The sequence below is a fragment of the Diadema antillarum genome, unplaced genomic scaffold (genome assembly GCF_040938485.1).
Source record: "Diadema antillarum isolate AM-2024a unplaced genomic scaffold, OU_Dant_1.0 scf00000079, whole genome shotgun sequence".
Lineage (NCBI taxonomy): Eukaryota > Metazoa > Echinodermata > Echinoidea > Diadematoida > Diadematidae > Diadema > Diadema antillarum.
Genome location: NW_027270968.1, coordinates 704,140 through 728,991, shown reverse-complemented (window position 1 = coordinate 728,991; position 24,852 = coordinate 704,140). Strand labels below are relative to the sequence as shown.

Here is a 24,852-nt window from a genome sequence, read left to right as displayed (position 1 = left end):
CAATTTTCCAAGGTACGAAGAAAAAAAAAGAAGTTTTAATATTTTTACTTGACCTTTTGACCTTTGACCTTTGACCTCATGACCCAAACTTTCACCAGAGAATCTTAATTGGGTAATACATGTATACACTAAGTTTCAAGAAAATATCTTCAGGCATTGCATAGATATGGTGGAAATAGTGAAATTTTATGTATTTGACCTTGACCTTTTGACCTTTGACCTTCAACATGTGCACCCACAAGTTGATAGGCACAACTTCACCCCCTAATACACATACATGCCAAGTTTCATTAGGATACCTCAACAGGTTTTGATAGTTACCTTGCCACAAAATTCATTACGGACGGACGGAAGGACGGACGGACGGAAGGACGGACGGACGGAAGAACAGACCGACGGACAACCCGAAAACATAATGCCTCCGGCACCACTTCCTGGCGGAGGCATAAAAACAGTTCAAACTACAATTTTTCTTTGAAGGTCATATAGAGAAAGGTGTCATATAACCCACAAGTCATTTTTCATATATGTGTTTGCTTGTTTTTTCAATAAAAATGAACCAAACGATGTGCTGCATGTGTAAGTTTGACATGTTAGAGAAAGAGGAGCAAAGTTTGAGGTTTGAACATGTGATTATCTACTTTAGATGTGAACTCATAAATAATGTCATCTTTGGAGCAGCACTGAGATAAATCAGAATTTAACTTGAGGTTTTAGTGATGCAATCTGGTGTAGACATAAACTAATTAGAGCTGTCATGAACTTTGCTACCAAACTGGGTTAAGTGTATGGACTTGGCCCTGATAAAATCGAGAGCAAAAGCTATCGAAACAGTGAGATAATTGACTTTGACAAATCGTTGAGTGCAGTATGCGTACCTGGTTCTTGATCAGAATTTCAACCATTTGCCTGGCAGGTTCAACTTTGCAGTTATGACTGCAAAATACAGGTGATTCCTGTTATCTGATAACAAAGTCTTCAGTACTGGCAGTTTGTTTATTGTTTTGTGTTTTTCATTACATTGAAATTCTGTAATAGCTGAACAAGTAAAGCAGCAAACAAAGATATAATGATAATAATTTTGAGACCTGAATTCTTACTTTATTGTAACTACATTTCTGTTATAACCGTGTTTGTTATACCAGGGGTGCACTGTATATGGCATAAACACAGTGACTCACTGGTTACGACGACGTGCTCCAGATGTGAACTCACCTTGAGGTTGAGGAAGATAGTGAGGGTGATGGAAAAGAGGAGCATCCCACCAAGACCAATGAGATGAAGGGTCTTCCTACCAGCCCTGTCCATCAAGGGCACCTACCGGAGGAATGGTGAAAATCAACAATACATGCACTCTATACATGTCATAGGAGGTAGGGCTTTTGAAAAATATGGCACTAGCATCACAGAATAATCTCCCCAAAAACATTAGAAATATTACAGAGATCGATTAATGGAAATCAATGTTAGAAACTACCCTTTTTGATAATCATTAGTAACATATTTGTTTATGCCGACAATTTCTATTTTTGGTTAAATACGAAACACACACACAGACAATTTCAGGTCATTCTGAGTTTTTTACAGCTAAATATTTATGATTATTACCATTGTAATTATCATCATCATTTTTATTACATCTTATAATCATCATTATTACCTCCGTGACGGAAGGAGGTTATATTTTCATCGGCGTTGGTTTGTTTGTTTGTTTGTTTGTGGGCAAAACAACTCAAAAAGTTGTTGACAGATTTGGATGAAACTTGCAGGAAAAGTTGATAATAACACAAGAAACAGATGATTAAATTTTGGTAATGATCCAGCATTTCTATGGATTTTCGAAGGATTTTTTAAATCTTTTTGCAGATAGCGTCAATGAACTTGGGAGTTCAAAGTAGGCGTACTTTAAGGTTTGCATGCGCGCACTAAAGTGCATGCTCTGCTCTTGGGCGAGGGGTTGCACAGCTGGAAGCTGATGACGTCACAAAAGCCTTCTAAATTGGGAAGTTGAATGTGTCCATGGGTAGAAATTAGCTGCTTGGTGGAGGTCTGCACTCTCAGAGTGCTTTTCTAGATATCATTACGACTATCATCACGTCACATTAATATAATTTGTCACAAATCAATGTAAAAAACTTACCCTTTTTGATAATTTTCAAGAACTACTATTGCAAAATGTTGAAATTCTATATTTTTGGTTATACATATGACACACACAGAGTCAATCTTTATGTCATTCTGAGTTTTGTATAACTGAATATTTATAATCATTACCATTGTTATCATTATCATTCTTATTATTGGTATTATTACTGTCATTGTTATCATTATCATCATTATCCCTATCGACATTATTATTACACCACACCAATATAGCTTGTCACAAGTCTTCTGCTCATCTCTGAATACAATTTAATTTAAAACTGTGTCATAGCTGGCTCTTAAATCAATCCAATACTTTAATACATGCAAGATCATAGCAACAACAAGTTATCACGGATATGAGTGCCGCTGATAATCCTATGTGCAATGCTTTGTTTGTTTGTTTGTTTTTTTTTTTTGGGGGGGGGGGGTTCTGTGTTGTTTTTTATAATGAATCAAGCGCTTCCAGCAATCTAGATTTAACAGGCAATACAATACCTTGTTCAAATCATCTTTAATAGTAGGCCTACAGAGAAATCAGGCATTTAAATGAATGCATGAATACATACATACACATACACGCCATACACACACACTCCCTCTTCCCTCACCCTGACTTTCCATACTTCCTGCCGAATCATCTCTGTTCCAGCAAGAATTCACCAACTGTTCAGAACCTAACAGCTGCCATCCTGTCCTGATGTGGGAACATCGGTCACACAAGCTACAACTATGTGACCTTTTGACCTTTCCAATTTGAGGAAGGTAATGACATTCATTATACTATCAGCATGAAGTGTACATTCCTTTGAAGGTGACCTACAAATATCCACACAATCTGAATTGTATCGCATGACAAGTAGAATTATGTGACTGATAAGACTATCAAACTATTTTGGCTGTCTTCTTCCAACATGTACATCGCACCAAGGAGGTTCTGGAGAATGGAGTCACAACCGTCCTATTTCCTTTGCTAGATGTTCGAAGCCGCCGCTCAAAAATATTTGAAGCATGTGCCAAACAGGATCTGCCACGCAGATAGGAAATGAGCGAATAGAAATTGAGCAAAAAAAGCTGAAATTAAGATGAAAATTACTCGACTGGGCATACCCGGGCACTAATCTGATATATCTATTAAAAAAGAATTATACTTCAAGATTATTCCATATTAGTTTCATTTGTGGAAATTAAGCGGAAAAGTGATAAAACCAGCTTTCCAGGATGGTACAGTTTTAAACAGTTTCACATGATACAGCTCTGATTTACACTTTTGCGCAAATTTCTGGACGGAATTGACTTTTGTTTTACATGCTTTATCATTACGTGAAATTTCATTTCATTCAATAAATAAATAAGCAAAATATGGCCAACATTATGACAACGTTCAAAATGAATCTTCAGATTGCTCAGCAAGATGGCGGCTTGGAACATCGATCATCAAAGGCATAAGTGCACCTGTGGAATTCTTTTGTACATCAATAGAAATCTGACAACTGTTTGAATAATTACAGCCAGTTGGAAATCCCATGTTTTAAACCTCCTTGATCGTACATAAATGAGATGTATTTTATCCTATAGCACTGCACTGATCCTAGCGAGTCCTTCCAATTTCCAAACAACTGAGGGTTTTTTGTGTGTGGTTTTTTTTAGTGTGTTTGTTTGTTTCTGTTACCAAAAAAAGTGTATTTTGCATCAGCATGTTGTTTAAAAAACCCCAAAGAATGTGACAATGTAAAATCATGTTCAACTCTCAAACCATCGCTTTAATAGTTAGTTTAAGTCAGGTAGTAGCCCCCTTGAGGAGAACCCCTGGAGAAAACCTGAGGTGTAATTTCACACCCACATTGCATAATGCTACCAGTGGTCAGCAAATACCGGTGCATTTACACATGATACACAACCAAAGATCAAATGATAATTTGTCTTCCTCTTTGTCTTCCACTCCCCATCCGTCTGATTTCTTTCTTTCCCTCTATACCTCCCTCTATACCTCCCTTCTTCTCCCCACCCATTTATCCCTTCTCGCTCCCCCCCCCCCTTCCACACTACAGCACATAATCCCTCACCAGACAGAACAGCTACACTGTACAAGGAAACAGACATGATCACATAGCTCAATCACCCAGTACCATCACCATCGGAGAGGTTCCTTTCCTTCTCTATACAGAGTATACCTTAACCCTCCTCCCCTCCCCTCCCCTCCCCCCACTGGAGAGTCTGTTTACCCTCACCAGCTCCACTTATTGCACAGGTTGGCATAGCAACCAGGTTCCTTGTGAGGTATTGATGACTTAGTGGATCCAAAATTCACAACAAGGGATGAGTGTGTGTACACACCTACTCTTGATGAGTCTGGCAAATTGGCAATTTGGGGTTGAAGGTCCTTCTCTTCTAGAAAATCTTTCAACACCATGCAAACATTTTAACACCATCAAGGACTCCCAAAGAGGAAAATTGTCCTCAATAGACCTTTAAGTTGTCAAATTAATCAAATTTCTGCAAGTTGATGTCAAATCTTAGGACTATAAAAATTTCTAGTGTTGCTCCTAAAATTTATAGAGAGATTAAGGCTGTCCAGTCCATAATGCTGTCTTGCTCTGAAGCGATACTAAGAAGATTTATCTACAGCTGATTTACGGATGTAGAAAAATGACACGCACAATGCTGATATCCGGTATTCCTTCTCCTCTACAATTATTTAACAGAAGATCTCATTGGACACTGGACTGCATAATTTACCAGAATATCTTGTAACATATTTTTGCTTTAAAAAAAGTTACTTTTTTCCACACTGTGCAGCCGAACGTGTGAAAATCAACATATGCATAAACTCTGTTTTCTCTCCTTTGATTCATTTTGTTCATTTTTTTTTTCTCCAACACATTGTTTGGAGGAAGGGTGAGGAAGGGGATGTCTACTGACTGATTCACGTTAGCTGCCATTTCTTGTTGTTGTTGATGTTGATGTTGTTGTTGCTATTGTTGTTGCTATTGTTGTTGCTATTGTTGTTGTAGTTGTTGCTGCTGCTGCTGTTGTTGCTGCTGCTACTGCTAGTGTGGTTGTTGTTGCTGCTGCTGGTATTGTTGGGGTTGTATTTGTTGTAGTATTTGTTGTTGTTGTTGTTGTTGTTGTTGTTATTGTTGTTGTTTGTTGCTGCTGTGGTTGTTGTTGTTAATGATGGTAGTGTAAACACTTGCCATGTAAAAATTCAGAAGAGCTAATGTGCTAATGCATTTTAAAATTGGCAAGAAAACTTCCACACAATTGAGATGTCCAAACTTCAATAGGTTGCACCGTTTGATCATGGATTATAAATCAAGTCATGATTTATCTATGCCAATTGAAGGACATCACCTAGCATTGATGAAATTTAACATTTGAACCAAAGAATTTACATGTATGACATCGGGAAGAGATTACAGCAAGAGAACAAAATGATTGTGATGGACATCACAGGAACAGATATCATTCATTTTCTGTTTTCTTTCAATTCTTTTTTACTTACAGTTACTAGAGCCATAAGGACGATAGCACCCCCTGTGCTGAGGGTCACATAGGGAGCAGTGTCCTCCTCTACACCAGCTGATATGAAGATTGACGTGGAGTAGTACAAAACCTGAGGGAAAGATACAAAAGGACAATAATGAACTCAACATAGTGAAGAGTTTTTTTTTTTAATGGCTAATAAAATCTTTCTTTATCCTTTATATAATTAGACATCAACTGAAACATTAAAGTATACAGGAGTCAAAGGAGGTCTGAGCTTGCGATCCCAGCAGAATCTTTGTCAGAGGCAAATTGACAAACAGGCAGGGTAAGCAGACACATAGATGGACTACACACAACATGCACTGTCTGGGAGGGGCTAGGGACACAGAACAGAGAAAACAAAAGGTGTAGGTAAGGTGTCGACGGCAGGGAGCCAAACAGGTACAGGGGGGGGGGGGGGGGGGGTGTCTGAGCAAATGGGTGAGCAAAGTATTTTAGTATAAAGGACATACATTTCTTGCATCCATAAGTTACATTTTATCAGAATTCTGAATAGTAATTTATGTAGAGAATATAGCTGCAAACTTAAACTAAGTCTCTACACACAATGGACAAAGACCAATGTGTACTCTCATTTATGAACGGAACTAAAGATTCAGTACATGCTGTTCACGACAGGCGTGCAAACACAGCACACCAAGAGTTAAATCTAATCTGCATACAGTTGAGGCATGTGTAGCGCAACGGAATCGACAACTCACTGCGTTAATACCAGACAGCTGCTGCGACAGCTGCATGATGATGCTGATGACCAGCGGCCAGCGCAGTGACCGCTTCTTGAAGAGCTCGACGACCGTTATCCTCTCCTCCCTGGTCTCCTCCTCGTATTCCTGCCTCATCTCAGCCATGTCTGCATCCACGTCGGTGTCCTTCCGTAACCACTCCAGACCTATCAAACGTGGTAGCACAAACACACTCCTTGCTTAGCTAACCAAGGCCTACCAATCATGGCATACACATACAGAAACCTGTTGATTAAAAGGATAGTTTAGTATTGGTTGAGATGAGGATTCAGCTTTCTGCCAGATACTTTAAAGAAACTACTCTATGAAATGTTCAAGAGCATACAATTCTACGAGGAATTCAACGTTTATTTGATGAAAATCGGTTTTGAAATGGCTGTGATATCCAAAAACAAAGTAAATCAAAGTGATTGCAATGAAAGATGGATCCCAACTTTTATTAGCATCACTCTTTTTGGATATCTCAGCCATTTCAAAGCCGATTTTTATCAAATAAATGTTGAATTCCTCTTGAAATTACATGCTCTTTCATATGTTTTAAGAGGTTTCTCATCATCTCACCGAAATGTGACAGAAACCTGAAGTTAGGTCTCAACCAAAACTACATGATCCCTTTAACCAAGGCCTACCAATCATGGCATACACATACAGAAACCTGTCGATTGACCACTCAAGACCTGCTGAACATAATGTAATGATAACAATACTGAAAAGGAAGATACACGGTACTTTCACAGCATGAAATCTTCGTGAATTGGAGCTGATGGCCTTTTTGTGCAGCATGAAGTTTTCACAAATTGTCACTGGCATTTAACGCATATAGCGTAGACAAGCATTTTTGTGTGCATTTTAATTTCGCAAATCTTGGCTCTCGCAAAGTTAAAATGCACTCAAACGTTTCTCATTTTACAGTATATTAGTTTCTAAAGCCCAGAACCTCTGTACAAATATTCTTCTGCACTGAAACGGCTCCTGATAAACTTATACAACAGAAGAAAGTGAAATCAAATAATAATTGAATAACAAATAGGACAAACATGCTCCTTGCTTGGTTACCCAAACCTACAAATCATTGGGTACATACCACTCAAGACCTGTCTAACATAGCACATACACAAATAGAAACTCCTTGCCTGGCCATTCAGGGCCAGCCACAAACATAGCACACAAATACATACACACACATACACAGAAACTCCTTGCTTTGAACCATTCAAGGCCTGCCTAACATAGCATACACACATATGGAAACTCCTTATTTAGCTACTCAAGGGCTGCCTAACATAGCGCGCACACACACACATACAATAACACCTTATAAAATGTTCTCACTATGGAAGTCTTTGGAGAATACTGAATAACCCCCCACCCCCTACCCCAGTCAAAAGGATCCTTGTATCACTTACTCTTTCGGCTAGCCTCCTCCTCTCCCTTGTTGATGAGGAGGTAGCGGGGACTCTCTGGACAGAAAGGCAGGACCAGGAGCTGGTAGACTGCTGGGACGGCCGTCAGACCCAGCAGCAGGGGCCACCATCTGTCCGTACCTGCAGGATACAGAGCAAATTTTACAACATACTAATGCCGCTTCAATGTTGATGTCGTTTAGAATCTTTGATGTTTCAATTTCTCACTTAACATCAGCTGCCTGCTTCAGAGATCACTAATCATCTTCTTATGCTAAGTAACAGACTGGAAAATAGTTGGGAAAATGATAAGACATTGTCCTTCAATTATTTCCTTGACACCTTCAAATTGCTGTACACTTCAAAACCTACCGGCTGTGAACATAAGCAGATTGCAACATACATTTTTGTTTTTTCAAGCGTTGTCGTATGCTGCCTCATTCATAAAACTTGTGATTGGGTAGCTGTAGGCAAAAATTAGTCTTTGATGTGACAATGGTCATGTAAATATATTCACCACAGTGCATTACAGTTACTGGAAAAAATCTCATGCTGTAATAAATCAAAGATAGTAAGGACATAGCATGAACAAAAAATGAAATGGATGAATGAAAGATCAGTACATCAGAACAAAACATCATTTTCATTGGCCTAATTTGGTGCATACTATACTGCTATGCCAACGTTCCAAAATCTAAATGTTTATCGTCTGCAACCAAATAGTATAATTTTTGCAATTTTCTTGGTTCTGGTGTCCTTACTAACAGCAATGTGACCACAGATCACAATGGATACCCTCTTACCTAATACTACAGGAAGACCAAGTATTTGAGAGATCAGGATACCGGATGCCACGCCCAATTGGTTGAGGACACCAACACCCCCTCGCAGGTTGAAGGGGGCAATCTCCGACAGGTACAGGGGCACAAAACCAGTGTTGAGACCTGCACAGGAGGGGACAGAGTAGAGGGATGGGATGGGCATGGAGGATGGGGAGGGAATGGGGATGGGGAGAGGACAGGGATGGGGAAGGGAGGGAGAGAGATGGGAAGGGGATGAGGAGGAGATGGGATAGGGAGGGGATGAGGGAGGAGATGGAGGAGGGGAGGAGAGGGAGAGGGGACAGGGATAGGGATTGGAGATGGGGAGGGAGCAGAGGAGGAGATGGAAATGGGATGGGAATGGGGATAGGGAGGGAGAGGGAATGGGGATAGAGAGAGAGGATGGGGTGGGGGAAGGGGAAGGGGATGGGGAATGGGGGAAGGGGATGGGAAGGAGATGAGATGCGGGAAAGGGATGGGGAGGGAGATGGGATGCAGGAAGGGAAAGGGGGATGCGGGAAGGGGATGGGGATGAGTAAAGGGGATGGTGATGGGGGAAGGGGATGGGGAGGGAGATGGGATGGGGTGGGAGAGGGGACGGGGAGGGGATGGAAGAATGGGATGGGCAGGGGATAGGGATCGGAGGGGGGAGGGGATGGGGATGGGGAGAGGATGGGGGAGGCAGACGAAGTTTACAGAAATGAATGCAGTTAAACACATGCTATACATGTCCATGCTTTTCTCATCACTAACAGTAGGCAGTGTGAATGCCACCATACTAAATTTTTTTTTCAGTTGTCACATAAATTTTTAACTCACAAATATTTGTTCACACCTTGGAAAGCAAAAGCAGGTGACAAAGAAGAGAATGCAAGAGAGACAGATAGAAAGAGGAGAAAAATGTAACAAAATAAGTGAAAGAAAGGGTATAAATCAATTACAGACAAATATAGGGCACAGAAATTCAGGTCAAAGAGGAATATTGTCTAGTGGAACAGTTTAGATATTAATGAATTATAAAAATTCATCCTTAATCATAACAATGTCCAAAGTTTACAGCCAATAAGTAAGGGCGTGGATATTAGACAGCTGCTTTACAGACACTCTGATAGCAAGAGACAAACCACTGATAAGCCTTTCTTCACTTAAAATTTATTGGCCATTCTCTTACAATTGAATATTTCTCTCCGATGACTTACAACAGCTCAGAGAAGGGCATACCCTCATAATTATTCTCACAAGCATTCTCTATCCATGATAAAGAGTGACAACGAACAAGATCGACCTCTACTCCTTCCGTATCAACTGTTTGTATTTTCATGCGCATGTACAGTGCATGCACAGTATCAAAGTTCCAGTCATTATTTCTGACACTATGGAGAATATTGAACACCAGCCCGATAGAACAGTCTAAGAAAAAAGAATAGCCTTCAAAGGAAGACTCGTAACATAAAATTTTATAACAATTGACTGACGATGAAAACATGGTACTTTAGAATTGTGTGCATACGACTTAAATTCCCGAAGTGCCCTCCCTGTTCAGTAATGGGTAGGCAGAACATTAAGTGATGATCGACCGTGCTCTAGCAGTAGATTAGTACTGTATACGCCAAATCTTTTTGTGAGGTTTTTATTTTCACGAGTTTTGCGAGTCAGGTGCTATTCGCGAAATTAAAGACACGCAAAAAATTTAATCACGATATGATTGTAATGTACTGGTATGCACATTTCTCCGTTCAGTTGAGTACTCCACGATCAACCACTCGAGAAATCGCAGGGATGTCCCGATTCACAATATGGCATATCCAGTATTTCCCAGCAAATTGCATGCATTTCACTCTAACACGGAATATCTATGGATACTGCTATACACATGTATGGCCCTATTTGTTTTTTATTATAAAACATTACATAGAAACCACAATATGACATGCTCTGAGATTACAAAACTGTCAGCGTACTTTTTTGGCTATTCTTGCCAATTATGTGGTTACAAAATGAAATTGAGATATCATGTCCAGCGTTATGTCAAACATTTTTAAAGCATATTTTAGAGTGAACAACAACAGTTTCTGTGTGCAGATAAATCAAATCCTTTCACTTATATTGTGCCAAATCCACTCTGTATATATGCAGTGCGAAAGGTGCATCAAAAATACAGAGCAAAATTAAGACCAAAGCAAACAAGTTTTTACATGCTTTATGAAGGAGAGAACTTTGTTTTTTGTTTATATCTTAATCATTGAGATGTTGACACTTCATAAATTTGTACCCCACTCCCAATTGCACATTGACAATCTAACTTTCATCTGTAAGGGGGGGGGGGGGGGGCAAAACCATGGTAACAACAAACAAACACTTACCACAGTTCAGGCCAATGATGAGGCGGCCAACGATAAGCATTTCATACGAGGACGCCATCTTGGCAAATCCAAGGAGTGCTGCCCCCGCAAAGGCCACAATGTTGTTTGCCAACATGCTTCCTTTCCTGAAGGTTGGGAATATCAAAAAGATATACCACACATGAATATGCCAATGAATAATACAGATATTGAATATAGATACATAAAATATACACACATACAAACATTCATACTTTATGAGAAGAAATGTGCAAAAACCATGACACCACATTGACTGAGATTAGAGCAACACCTGAAAAACCACCACATTTTTTCTTACAACAGACACATGCACGTACATATGTACAGTATATACATATTGATGACATGCTCCCTTACAAGCCAATTTGTAATCTAAAAGGTGAAAACTACAGATTTTGACCATAAACTACAGACTCTAGGGACAATAAAAACAGCAGAGTACGAAACACTAGTTATGTTCAGACAGTGATCCTTCACCTCAAGGATTTTATAAGCTAATTTAGAGGACTTCGAGGATAAGCTCTATGGGGCATCAAGTGTGGCACGGTCGATTTCATTGTGAAATCAGTCATTTCGTCGATGAAGTGGCCATATCATCACAAAATGACTGATTTCATAATGAAATCGACCATGTGACACTTGGCGCCCCATAGTGCTTATCCTCGAAGTTAGCTTATCCTAGAGGTCAACGATCACCGTCTGAACATAACTAGTGACTTTGATGAACTCCTTCTGGTATCAATCCAAAAAATGACACTTTAATTTTCCTGATTATTTGAACAATAAAACGTGACAATACATAGACAGAGATTACAGATGCACACGTTCATAGAAAATATGATTATCATAAAACATTTTAGTGAATCAATGAAACATTAATCCTTTATCTTTTGTTTGTTGGCTGTTTTGTCTGCTCAAGTGATGGTAACATTGTCACTCCAAACATTATCTTTTCCTATTAAAGTCTTGTGTTTACATTTGTCTGTGTGTTGATGATGAATTGATCAAGCATAGAGATATTTCACCCCCTTAAGTTATCATTTACACCTTAAAAACAAAACATATTTCATGTATAAAGGTCCTGTTTACCTTTGGGAGCAGTGATTCAAAACATGTTCAAGATATCACTTTTGATGCATATATGTGTAGGTCAGTTGTATCACAAAACATCTTACCATAAAGTTTTGCAAGAAAGCCTGAAGGAGATATCACTATTTTTCTCATTAAACCATAACTGTATCTAGACGGTTCAGTCTGGAAACATTTTTTATTATAACTATTGTTCACACTTTGTATATTCAACATTACTTAACATTGATTATACTGGTCAAAATTTTTACATTGGTTGTTTCTATCCGTAACTCACATTTCAGAACTATTTTGAAGCAATAATGCTGGGTTTTTGTTTCATCTGCAAATGGTAAATTATGCCTTTAATAGTGTGATCCCATAGCACACAGCAAGATCCCAGAACACAGCTAGGATATCTCGCTGACCTCTGAACATAAAAGTTGGTTATATGTTTCACTTGACCTTTAAACTCTGTCACATGACCCAGTGCAGCACACTACCCATGTGTGTCACATGACAGCATGTCTCCAATATATCAAGGAAAGGAAATAACACACAAGAATGTGCTTCCGACACAGACACACCATTAGACAAGCCATGTACAATGGTAGATTTAATGTTCTTCCTCGCACCGATTTTTCAATTTTCTGTGCAGCATGCAGTCTGGCAGGCTATCTAACTAGTTCACACTCCCTTTTTGGAGAGCAATACCTCTCCGCATATAAATCAAATCAATTTATAAGTACAGTCGTTTAATCAAAAGAGTATAAAAAATTCATCATAAGCCCTTTTTACACTTGTGTTTCTTAACCCCGTATTTTCTCTGACCAAGGACCATCATTAATCGTGTACCAATTTTTTCAGCTTTTTACACGAGGTTCGCCAATAAATCCCGTACTAAGCTCTTTTCCTGGGCTAAGGAGAAAACTGACCTTTTTACACTCATATTTCTTAGTGCCGTACTTTGTGGGGTTCGGGCTTCATCTCTATCGCTTAGCCCCGGATTATTTCTTCGTCCTGTTTACACTCGCTTGCTTGGCACCGCAATTGCGGGGTTAGCTTGTGGTGCTGTCCCTGCTTTTTTGCAGGGCCAGATAGTCCTATCGGTGGGGCTAGCCCACTTTGGCAAAAACAAGTGTAAACAGAAAGTGGGCTAAAAAGGAAAGTCTGGTACCAACGGTGGGGCTAAGGCCCCCCCCCCCCCCCTTAACGGTGGGTTGGTATGGGATTACGCAAAAATTTGCAATCGTAAAAAGTGCTACAGTTGCATGTTTAGAACTGGAAAGTTAAAGTTTCTCATATTTTCATGTGACAGTGAGATAAGTTTTAATACACTTGTAATCACATTCAAAATTCAAAGGAAGAAATCATATTTTATAGGCCCTCTGCACTCCATCAAAGTTGTTTTTCCCCTTCTCTCTCCCTCTCTGAGGACTGCAACTGACATTGCAATGTCATGATATCTACAATTTCAACCTTGTGTATGGACTTCATTTGGAGTAGAATGTGATACTGATAGTAAACAGCATTCCCATCGGGTCTTTCGTACTTGACTGATTGACTCAAGCATATTTTTACCGGGCAATGGTAATTTCACACAAATTTCAGGTCTATATGAGTCAATTCTTTATAGGGAAGACCCTCATTCTGGAAAGAATTTGAAACATGGCAAACTACCACCAGAGCTTTACACTCCAGGGGTGGTATTCTGATATCCTTCCTAAATTATAGTAAACAGGAAGAAATTTCTTCCTAAGTCAGGATCTTTTCCTAAGTGGTATTCGGTCTTAGTTTCCTCCTAAGTGTCTTCCTAACCTTTTTTCCCTAGACTTAGGATCAAACTTAGGAAGATATACATATAGGATGAGATATTATGCAAATTTCTGACTTAGGAAGAGGATGGTATTCTAAAATGCACTTAAGAAAGAATTTTAGGAAGATAGTTAGGAAAGCCCCACCCCTGTCCTAAGTACGTTGTTAAGATATAGCAAGCTGCAAAACACTGTGATAGGCGCCTGTCATTCACTGCGCGCAAAATGTAATTTGATGCGCGAAATGGGCATGAAAAAGGGGACATGCCGTGCATACTTGTATTTAACCCTACGTCATAACAATACAAAAAAAAACTTATGCAATTGTGATTGGTTGGTTCCTTATGATACGGCCTTTTGTATTGGCATAAGAAAGGATGTGGGCGGGGATGAGGATGGCCTAATTTACATTAAGAAGTTCCTTGGAAGAAATTTCAGAATACCAATTCTGTCTTTCCTAGGCACTTCCTAACTTCCTGACCTAGGAAGAAACTTAGAAAGAAACTTTGGAAAATTTTCAGAATACATGTACCACCTTAGGTCATTTGAAAGAGAAAAAAATATGTAGGCCTATTACTGTATACCCATGTAAGCTATTTGCCCACTATATATCATACTGACAAGGACCCATACTGCCAAAATATGAATTTAATATGCCCTGTGTGAGCATGTTTATGTCACAGTGCCCACTCTCCTAATACTATTGATACTGTTATCACATTTGGAGAACTTTATGTTGAAGCAACCTTGAACATTGCACAATACAGATTACATTGTTATAGTTTACCGGGTATCCACGAATGGACTGTTAATGAATATTTTCATTCACAAAGTATCTCCAAAGAGGGTTGTGAAGGCTATGTTTCACCCGAAGATCTTGATGATGATTGCAAAATGAGACTAATTATCACAGATGACTAACTTGCGACTTTCATCATGGAGCTAAAACATCTTTGTTTAGTCTCTGATGTTACCATTAACTATCTGCTGTATGCTTTAATATGTGCATGAAGGAAGAACACACTCTCTTAGCCCACTCTCTTAGCCCACTCTCTTAGCCTCTTCAGGAGGGTCGAAGTTCAAGGAGACAGGGCTGAGACAAAGAGGAAAAAAGAGACAACCCCCCCCCCCCCCCATTGATGTACTTGATACTTTCCAGGGGCAATATTTTCATTACAACGGTCAATATTTGATATTTGCACTGTACAAGGCTACTCACATACACCATATGAAGCCTTCAAAATCTCTCCTTACGAAGTTCTCTGTTCCTGATGATGACAACAACGGTGATCGATCTAGAGAAAGCTACTAACTACATTTCTGTCAGTACAAATCTTTGTTCAAAGACATTGGAAATACTTGTCTGAACAAAAAAACATTGAAGAGTGATATTCTTCAATGGCATAGTCATGTACCTGTAGATTCATCACTTCTTGCTATTCCTTTTCCAGTGTGTTTGATTTTTTTTTTCTTTTTACATTACTTTCGCACAGAAATCCTACCAAACGTGGTACTTTAAACTACACATTGTCACTAAAGTGGGCCACCAGGCTGAGGAAAAATATGCATTGTAGGCCCTACATATAGATATGTTTATGAATAGTGTATCTGTCATACAAAAAAAAGAGGATATTATATGCCCCAAAGTACCCTTACATTTTTTCACTATTGCATGATTATGTAAGCACTTAATCAGGTAATTTGGGAGGTCTGACATCCATTGCTCGTAATAGGGTTACAGATCCAAAGTTCATATCACATATAGGTTTGCAAGTAAACTCCCAGCGGAGAATGCACTACAAGATACTTCAAAAGGCCCATGGTATGTGTAAACCCAGGATGAATACTGTTCTTGATTCGAAGCAAATATGCTCTTAATGCCTGGATTTTCAGTTAACTTTCCCAAGGTGACATCTACAACAATTGTACTGCATCAAATGTGAATACTGTCTCATGCAAACTTTACAATCATCAATGCTGTACAGTGCTGTTAGAGTCAGGAATAGAACATAAACAGTAAGAGGCAAGACTATCAAGCAAATGAAATCAAAGATTACACACAAATGAGAAAAAAACAAAAGAAAACAAAAACTATTCTTAGGCACAGTCCTTGCTTTATCACAGATGTTTTCCTTGCCACTTCCCAACCAGACCCAGGAATCCGTAAACGGAAAAACGCCCCACTCTGTGTAGACATGAGTTTGTCAAACTATCGGCTTATTAGGGTCAACTGAACTGAGAATGCACATTTATATCCATTGACCATCAGGGAGAAGGGCCTACTGTTTACACTCCACACTGCTAAGCCCATCTCAAACAGGGAGGTACAGAGAGGCGGGTCTAGTGTGTGGGTGTACCTTGAGCGGCCTACTTGTGAGCTCTGCTCAGAGTTCAAGTGATAAGCTATTGAACTGACAACAATACCGAGTCAACTACGGAACCTCGACAGCAATCTTACTCTTCTGGTATTCTAATCTCGACCAACACCACACTGCCAGCAAATGAGCTAAATGACACTAGAATATTAAATCGATCATAACACCTGTCATTATTCTAATCACAACCAGCACTAAACTTAATTGCTACTCCCAGTGAGCTAAATGACACTACGATGAAGTTAATAATCACATACATATCTGTCATCCTTCTAATCACAACCAACACCAAACTAAATTGCTACTCCCATTTAGCTAAATGGCACTACTATATTCAGTCTATCATCACATCTGTCATTGGGCCATATTAGGTAGCTCCGGCACTTGTGTCTATAACTAGAGCTATTTGACTAAAACAACCATTTTTTTTTTCAAAAAAAAAGAAAAACCTTCAGAACTCTGAACATAAGTTTCATAAAGCAGTCTTAAAACTTTAAAACTAGCAACAGCAACCACTTTTCGTAATGACTCTCGACAAAATGTCCTCTACTCCTGAAACATTTACGCACTTCAATACGATATCAACCCCTTTGTTCAAAAAGCTGATTTCAAGTGTCTTGAAAGAACACTAACCAATTTTCAGACAGGTCGACTTTAATAAAACTATAAAATTTACATCAAGCAGTTGTGCAGAACTACCTTCAAACTTCTCATCTCATCATCAACCAATTTTCAAAATGTGAACCTCAAATGCTCAAAATAATATCAGTGACTTATCAAAAAGTCATCTTGAAAATTCTCAAATCAATGTCGACTATTTTCAAGCCAGCTCACTTCAAAACTAAAAGCACAGCACCAACCAAAGTTCAAAGAGTTGTGAAGTAGAAGGGCAAACTGCTATGTCCTGTCAACTAACCTCCCCAAGACGTTGGCAAAGAAGCCAGCTGACAGGGATCCCACCATGCCGCCGACAGCAAAGATGGCCACCGTGGTGGACCACAGGAACGTGATCTGGCTATCATCCATCGGCTCATCAGTCCTATGGATGTTGGTGTCATTGATGAATTGCTCGATGACCTGAACAGTGATGGAGCCAGAAAGTCAACTCAATATCTCTACTGTACAAGCATGACCTGGTACTCTCTCTCTCTATGACTTTTGACAATCTGGTGGGTATAAGTCGTATCCTCAGGTGATGTTCGGTAATCCAAAGGTTTGTTGATATACAAAAGCAAAACAACATCTCTGCGTTAAAATATTAGAATGAAAAGAAGGTGTAAACTTTTAATGAACCTTAAGAATTATCAAATTTCCAGTTAAAGAACTTCTGGAATGATTAACTTTTTTCTAATTTTCAGATTATGAATGCCCGGAATAACAAACCTCATTATATTTTTGCATGAACAAACCTTTGGAATAATTAACCATATTTCATTTTCACATTAAAGAACCTTCGGAATAACAAACCTCTTTTCATTTTTGCATTCATGAACAAACCTTCAAAATAATGAACCTTATCTCATTTTTGGATGAATGAACCTTCGGAATAAGAACCCTGTATCATTTTTGGATTGACAAGCCTTCGGAATAATGAACCTTCAAAATGATGAACTGTAACCATATGCTCATGAGCCATGACCAGATTTGTGTTGAACTTTATGTCTGAAAAATGAAATCAAAATTTGAAGTGAACCATCTCATGCACAGGATGCAAACGAAGTCTTGAAAGCAAGCTACATTAATGCCAGATAATCAAGGACAGGCTTTCAGGCAGTCTTGGATGACAACTGTGTAGCCAAGTTCATTAATCCAAAAACTCTAGAGGGTTTACTTCCCAACATCCCTAGGGATCCAATTTGTACCAAATCCCCTTTGAAGTTGATGCTTTTTAATAGTCAATGTAAAGCATTTCATAATACATGTGCAGCATTATAGAATTCCTAGATTTTCCATCAATTTTGACAATAGAAATTCAATTCTTTTTACATATTCAGAAATTTAGTTCTGATTTTGCATGGTTTTATGCTGGAGACATGTGCTACCTGTATAATCTTGCATGTCCTCCAAACATTGATGTTATCTCGAAAAAAAAAAAAATCAGAAAATTTATGCCACAAATATACTGGACTATCAAATACCACTTGACCTGGCAAATGTCAATTAAATTTCCCTGGAACATCCAAAGTCTATTGGCTTCTTGTTGTTACAGTTGTAGCTTGTTTTAGAGTTTCAGCTATGTGAATACCGTACTGGTTTTGAGGAAAATGTCCAGCCAGAGCATATTTCTATATACAAACACTTAAAAGTTACATCATCATTACATCCATGTGAACACAACCCAAAATGGTGATCTCTATTTTCCAAATTTGCACTACGATAACCATCATAATGACAGCAAGTGGACTTCAAACCTAAGAGAATGTTTGTTTGCAAACACATTGCTTATTCGATACAGGGCAGCAAGCCTCTCAATGTTATATCGTCATGAGATGGACAATTTTCATACAACCAGACAAACTTGGATGCAGAGTTCTACAGATTTGTCTCCCTTCTATAACAAAATTACAGAGAACCCTGCTTCATGCAAACATCCAACAATGCAGAAGGACATCACCACACATGAGTTCTGTCTAAATTGCACAAATATGACAATTTTTTACTTTGTTGCACGTCTTCCTCTCGTCATCCTAGTGGGCAAGTCCAAGATAAGGTCCCCTCAGAAGGCAAAATTTCATCTTTGCTCAATATTGACATGTTTGGTATCATTTTGAAGCTTATGAGTTGAAGTTTTGATTTCCGTGAAGGAAAAAGTGATATTATGTAAATTTATGCAAATTTCAAGGGCTTCACTTGCATAAATGTGAAACACAGCGTTACATATGGGACATTTATAAAAATTCATATTAATTCAAAGGAAAGCAAATAATATTTGATTAATATGTGGACATAAGAAGTTCATCACATAGTTTAACTTGGTATGAAAATTTAGGGATTATACAAATGATTATGCAAATTAGCTCGTGTCCTATCATGAGATGTCCCATACGTAACAAAATGAGGTCATTTTTTAAGATTTTTTCTGAAATGGCTAAGGTTATTTTAACGCCCTTTTGGAAAGTTCTAATTTATTGTTTAGAGAAATTAAATACCAGAGAAAAAAGAAAAAAAAGTAAAAGAAATATTCTTTATTAGGCATTGAAATAATGTTACGTATGGGACAAATGCGTTACGTATGGGACATCCTCATACATATTGCATGTGAATGCATGTAGCTAGCTGGGAAGGTCTCTCAGTACACAAATGGTCAATCATCCTGAAGAAAGCATCCCAGCATTGTAGCTACTTTTTGAGTTATAGACACTTGAAACAATACATGAACTTGACTGAACAATTTTCAGAAAGGGGGAGGGGAAAATGGCAAAATACACAATGAAAAATCAGCATTAAAGGGATGGTATAGTTTTTTTTTTTGGTAGAAATGGGGATTCAGTTTTCAACATTTAAAGAGATGATTGGAAACCAATTATATGAATTACTTAATTAAGAGCATAAAATCCTAAGACTAGAGGAATTCAAAGTTTATGTGATGGAGATCCAATTTGAAATTGTTGTGATGTATAAATATAGAAGAAAAAAAAAGTAAAATGATTTTTTTTATTGCAAGTGATACACAAATTGTCCTTATTCAGTTTTCAGTAGTAGGTACAACAAAATTCAAGGGTATACATACTGAGTTGTGACTCAAATCAATGACCTGACTGCTAGACAGACATCATATATCTACTCGATCACTGGGGTTCCATGCAGCAGGTATTGCTTATTTATTAAACTTAATATTTCTTGTGTCAAGTTGTTTTTTAATTGAAACTAAATGGCAAACTGCCCTTCATCAATGCAAGTAAACACTTTAAACTATTCAATTTTTCAGTAGTACTGTAACTATCCTGATAAAAATAGGGCATACATACTCAGGTTGGTCATAAAAAATATATAATATGATTGAATGTGATTATGATGGTAAATATCTGGGGAATATCGTTCCCTTGTCAATCTGGATCAGCATTTGAGTAATTAATTAATTTCAACTGATTCTACCTCAATAATTATGCAAAAATTTGTTTACACTAAATGGGTATTTTGCAAAATTATCTTACAAAATACCCATAAACATGGTTCTCCACACACTAAACGAATGGGGGACAAAGGGCATGCATACCCAGGTTGGTCATAAAAATATAAAAATATGATTGAATATGATTATGATGGTGAATATTTGGGGAATATTGTTTCCTTGACAATCTGGATCAGTATTTGAGTAGTTTCAACTGATTTTACTTCAATAATTATGCAAAATACCCATAAACATGGTTCTTCACACACTAAATGAATGGGGGACAAACTGTCCCATACGTAACTGTCCCATACGTAACACGTCATGTCTGTCTTTAATTAGAACCTGTAATTAGAGCTTTTCGCCTAATGACATGAAACTTACCTGTGATAACCTTGAGTGTTGTGACTTTCATCACAGTGAGTTACAAGTTGTAGAATGATATACTTTCAGAGAGTTTTGAGGTTGAAAAAAATGTTCAAAAAAACAAAATTTTTCTGGTCCCATACGTAACAGCACATATTTTCTCTTCTAGAATATAATTGTCTAGGTTATTTTTCTCATTTTTTTTACGTGATTATACTTCTTCTAGATATCAATCACCATGATGAAGTTCAATATGATCAAAGGCCATTAACACTATTTTTCAGGTCATAAAAGTCTCTGAATGTCCCATACGTAACGTGCGCATTATCTTGGACTTGCCCTAGTGGCACGCACCATTTCTTTATGTTATTCATGAATACACGCTGTGGCACAGAATGACTTACATATTCACTTTCACATTTTCACTTTCTGCAGACTTTGCTTTCTTTCTGCTGCTCTCATAAAATAGGCTGCTTTGCCTGTACCAAGCATAATACTGTAGTATTCCTAGCTCTTTGCAGGCCTACTTGCTGACAAGAAAATAATCAATTTTGCTTCCCATGTTCTGTACATGCCCAGTCGTACAGGAAGGAAGTTTCTCTCACATTTTGCGGAGCATTGATGACCCCAGTGTTGTATCCAAACTGGAAGGACGATCCAATGACCGCTGCAGCACAGGAGATGGCCAGCGAAAAGGTGAATCTTCCCTGTGGGGGTTGAGAGGGGAAAAAAAGAAATATGAATTCTTACTCTCAGGAATTAGCAAAATAATTTTTTTTCTATCTTGGCTCAGACTGGAGTAGTTTCATATCTGGCCAACCTGATAAGAAGGTCTTTCTTAAAATGCATTTCCACACAATAAAATAAAAGTTGACTTTGAAGAATCTACATTGTAAGATTAAAATCAGAGGAAAACACTGGTAAAAGTTTCATCCAAATCAGACACAGAAAATATGAGACAAAGTTATAGAATTCAAAGATCCATGTTTTCTCCCAAAAAGTGATATTGGCTGCAAGCAAATATAAAAAGTACAGGTATAAGTCTTGTGTATTAAGATGTCATCACTTCACAAGTATCCCACTAGTTGGTACATAATAATACAGTAATCATGCACTTTATCAAGGGTGTGTCACATGGTTTCTTGAGAGAAAATGAGCTCATATTCATAACAGCATCTAGGGAGATCAGTTCATATTATATACGTATTACAGCAATCTTGATGCCGTACATCAATAATGTAGGTGTACCGGTACTGCTAGCTGGCAATTAAGACTTTGCAGTTTGCAAAACAAGACATAAATTTTAATTGGCAACCACAAGAGAGCTGATAATTACTGCAAATGCTCCACTCCCATTACACCCGGTAATGACCGCGGCCAAAGTCCAGTGTGTAGGGAAGCAGTTTATGGACTTTGCCATAGGTGCTCCTGCTGCTGTTACCATTCTCAAAGGAAAATCTCATTTTTCTTGAAACAGCCAGTCACTATTGCGCCTTGTGGCAAAAATCCAATCTACTGAGAGGTATTTAAAACAAAGTATTTAATTTGTGCAGGTGTTTATGTGTGTGAGCAAATGTGGTATCAATTATTTTTGAAATTCTGCTCTTTATACCAATTACTATTAAAGTAAATAAGCTAGCTAGAGATGTCATCACTATTAAACAGACAAATATTTGTATGCTTCTTGAATGTTTCTCAAAGAACACAGAACTAAAAGAAGCGTACCAATACGTAAATCTGTTATGTAGAACTATGTATAAGCTGTTATTTTCGCGAATTTCATGAATCAAGGTTTGATCACGAATCTAACAGCACGCAAAAATGTTGCCATGTGCTACAGGTTGCACATTAAGGATAGTGTCAATGTCAATTTGCAAAAACAACATCTTGCGAAAATGGCTGTGACCTCACCATTCATGAAAATAACAGCTCAATACAGTATACTGTCTGTAACAATATATTTCTATTTCAAGACCTTACATCTCTAAAGACTCTAGATAACGTTATCTACACGGGCTCACAGCCCCTAAAGTTCATTGAAAGATTCTGTTTGCTGAATGCAGCATTTTAAACATGAAAACTACACATCACTGATATTCTCTTCATAACAGCTCATAGTCAGAAGGCGAAGACTTCTTTTGCTTGACAAAGTTTGCAAAATTTTGCAAATTATTCCTGAGATGTGTGAGCAAGGGCATACTAGTAAACACTTTCGACATACTCTTTGAGCAAATGTTAATTTGTTGTGGGCTTGTTGAAGCCGAGGTTAATGAATGTTAATCTATTATTTTAAGAAAGTTAGAGTATCTATCTAACTAATACTTCAATACCATACCTCAACTGTTACACGTTACTAGTCATTTGACATTAAACACAAACCTATCTCGACGCAATACAATTCATTACAAAATTCCATTCTGGCCTTTCTTATCGCTACTTCACGTCAGTACACGTTTCTGGCTAAGTACAAGTGTATTAAATTCGAAAAGCAGCGGCACACCGGGGTGAGGTACCGGCCCCCAGCCCTGGGCCTGGGCTGAGCGATTGAGGCTGGCCCATCCACCCAACCGCCCGGCTCACGCCCCGCCCGCCCGAGCCCCGTCGCGTCTTCCCCTCTAACATGTTAGAGATATGGCGAGGTCTCAATTCCCTTGTAATTTCCACTGCAAAATTTGAAGACAACTGAATATGCGGCGGAAAATACTTACTGGTTTTGGCGTATCCATCTTCTTGTCACCACTAAGCTCCATAGCCTCCTTCTCCTTGTTGCTCATGGTTTATAACACAGGTATCCTTGCTCGGACAATAAACAGATTCACACGTGACAGTGATTATGTCATACACTTCAATCAGCAGCATGCACACAATACATAACCACACCATGTAACGTCCACACACGTTCTGTACACGATCATTGATGCAACACCAGTCTCGTGTGTGCATTGTGTAAATCTCTCGATCCCAGAGCGGGTTGACGCCCTCTATTGGTAGATCTTTACAATGTAGTCGGATCATAACCGCTGCCATTCAAGTTCGTCGACTTTTTATAAAATCCCGACCAGCGATCTAATCTTATTTCACTTGTTGAATATTGAACAAATTCTTTCATCTATTTTCTCGTTCTTACACTTTATCTTATTCATGATAACAATTGAAGATTTCGACACTCATAAAGTACAGTGAAAATTCATTATTCTGTTGAAAATCTTTATTGTTATGTACCATGTATATAATAGATTCAACCAAAATGTGGAACATCAAAATGCAGTACTAGTCTTTCTTGAGGACAACATGATCCTGGAAGACGTATGGTGTATCGGACCCATTGAGGACCGTCGACCTTAGAATTCAAAACAAAAAAGGGGGCAACGAATATACTTTTGGCCAAATTAGCAAGAAAAACATAATATGAAGAGTTTGTTTGCAAAAACCAATAAGTCCATATTTGTCAAATGGAGATATTTGCGATTAAAGGTCAAGAAAAATAGAGAGAATAATAAGAAAATGTTTGCTTCTTTTGACCATAACTTCAAAAATATACCTTTGTATGTAGTGACCAATATATCATTTGAAAGGTATTATTTTGTACTTTATGACAGAGACCGTACTTCAAAATCTTCAAAAATGGACTTATCGGTTTTTGCAAACAAACTCTTCATATGGAAAGAAAGCGACAGTTTCCCCTTCATGAAACCTGAGCCAATTAACCCGTTCCGTGCCGAATTCTGAAATTCCCATAGATTTGATACACAGGCCGCCATGTTCCTGTATTTAGTGGCGTATCTAGGGGGGGGGGGGCACGTGCCCCGGGCGCCACTCGAAGAAGAAAAGGATAAAAAGAAGGAAGGGAAGGGTGGGGGAGGGAGGGAGAATGGGGGGGGGGTGAGATAACCAAATCAAACAAGATAAAAACAAACAATGACAATGTTTATTGTGTTCACACAAGAATTCCATGTTTTGTAAGCTGAAATTTCGGCTCGCTCGTTGCGCTCGCTCGCCAAAATTTATATATATAAAAGAAGATAAGAACAAAACGTGATGATGACGCGGGCAAAATAACAATGTATATATATGTA

The 24,852-nt window shown here is 38.3% G+C and overlaps 1 protein-coding gene across 1 annotated transcript in view; it reads right to left on the bottom strand.

Annotated features, from left to right (window-relative positions):
- LOC139717664 (solute carrier family 2, facilitated glucose transporter member 3-like) overlaps positions 1 to 23,576 on the bottom strand; it is a 28,559-nt gene extending 4,983 nt beyond the window's left edge. The window contains exons 1-9 of the mRNA XM_071629170.1: positions 23,485 to 23,576; positions 21,382 to 21,483; positions 17,216 to 17,376; positions 11,022 to 11,146; positions 8,641 to 8,781; positions 7,841 to 7,978; positions 6,393 to 6,580; positions 5,648 to 5,758; positions 1,216 to 1,317 (exon numbers count right to left, since the gene is read on the bottom strand). Coding sequence (XP_071485271.1) covers positions 1,216 to 1,317; positions 5,648 to 5,758; positions 6,393 to 6,580; positions 7,841 to 7,978; positions 8,641 to 8,781; positions 11,022 to 11,146; positions 17,216 to 17,376; positions 21,382 to 21,483; positions 23,485 to 23,550 — 1,134 coding nt within the window. The 5' untranslated portion in view covers positions 23,551 to 23,576. The remainder of the gene's footprint in view (positions 1 to 1,215; positions 1,318 to 5,647; positions 5,759 to 6,392; positions 6,581 to 7,840; positions 7,979 to 8,640; positions 8,782 to 11,021; positions 11,147 to 17,215; positions 17,377 to 21,381; positions 21,484 to 23,484) is intronic.
- Between the last annotated feature and the right edge of the window lie 1,276 nt (positions 23,577 to 24,852).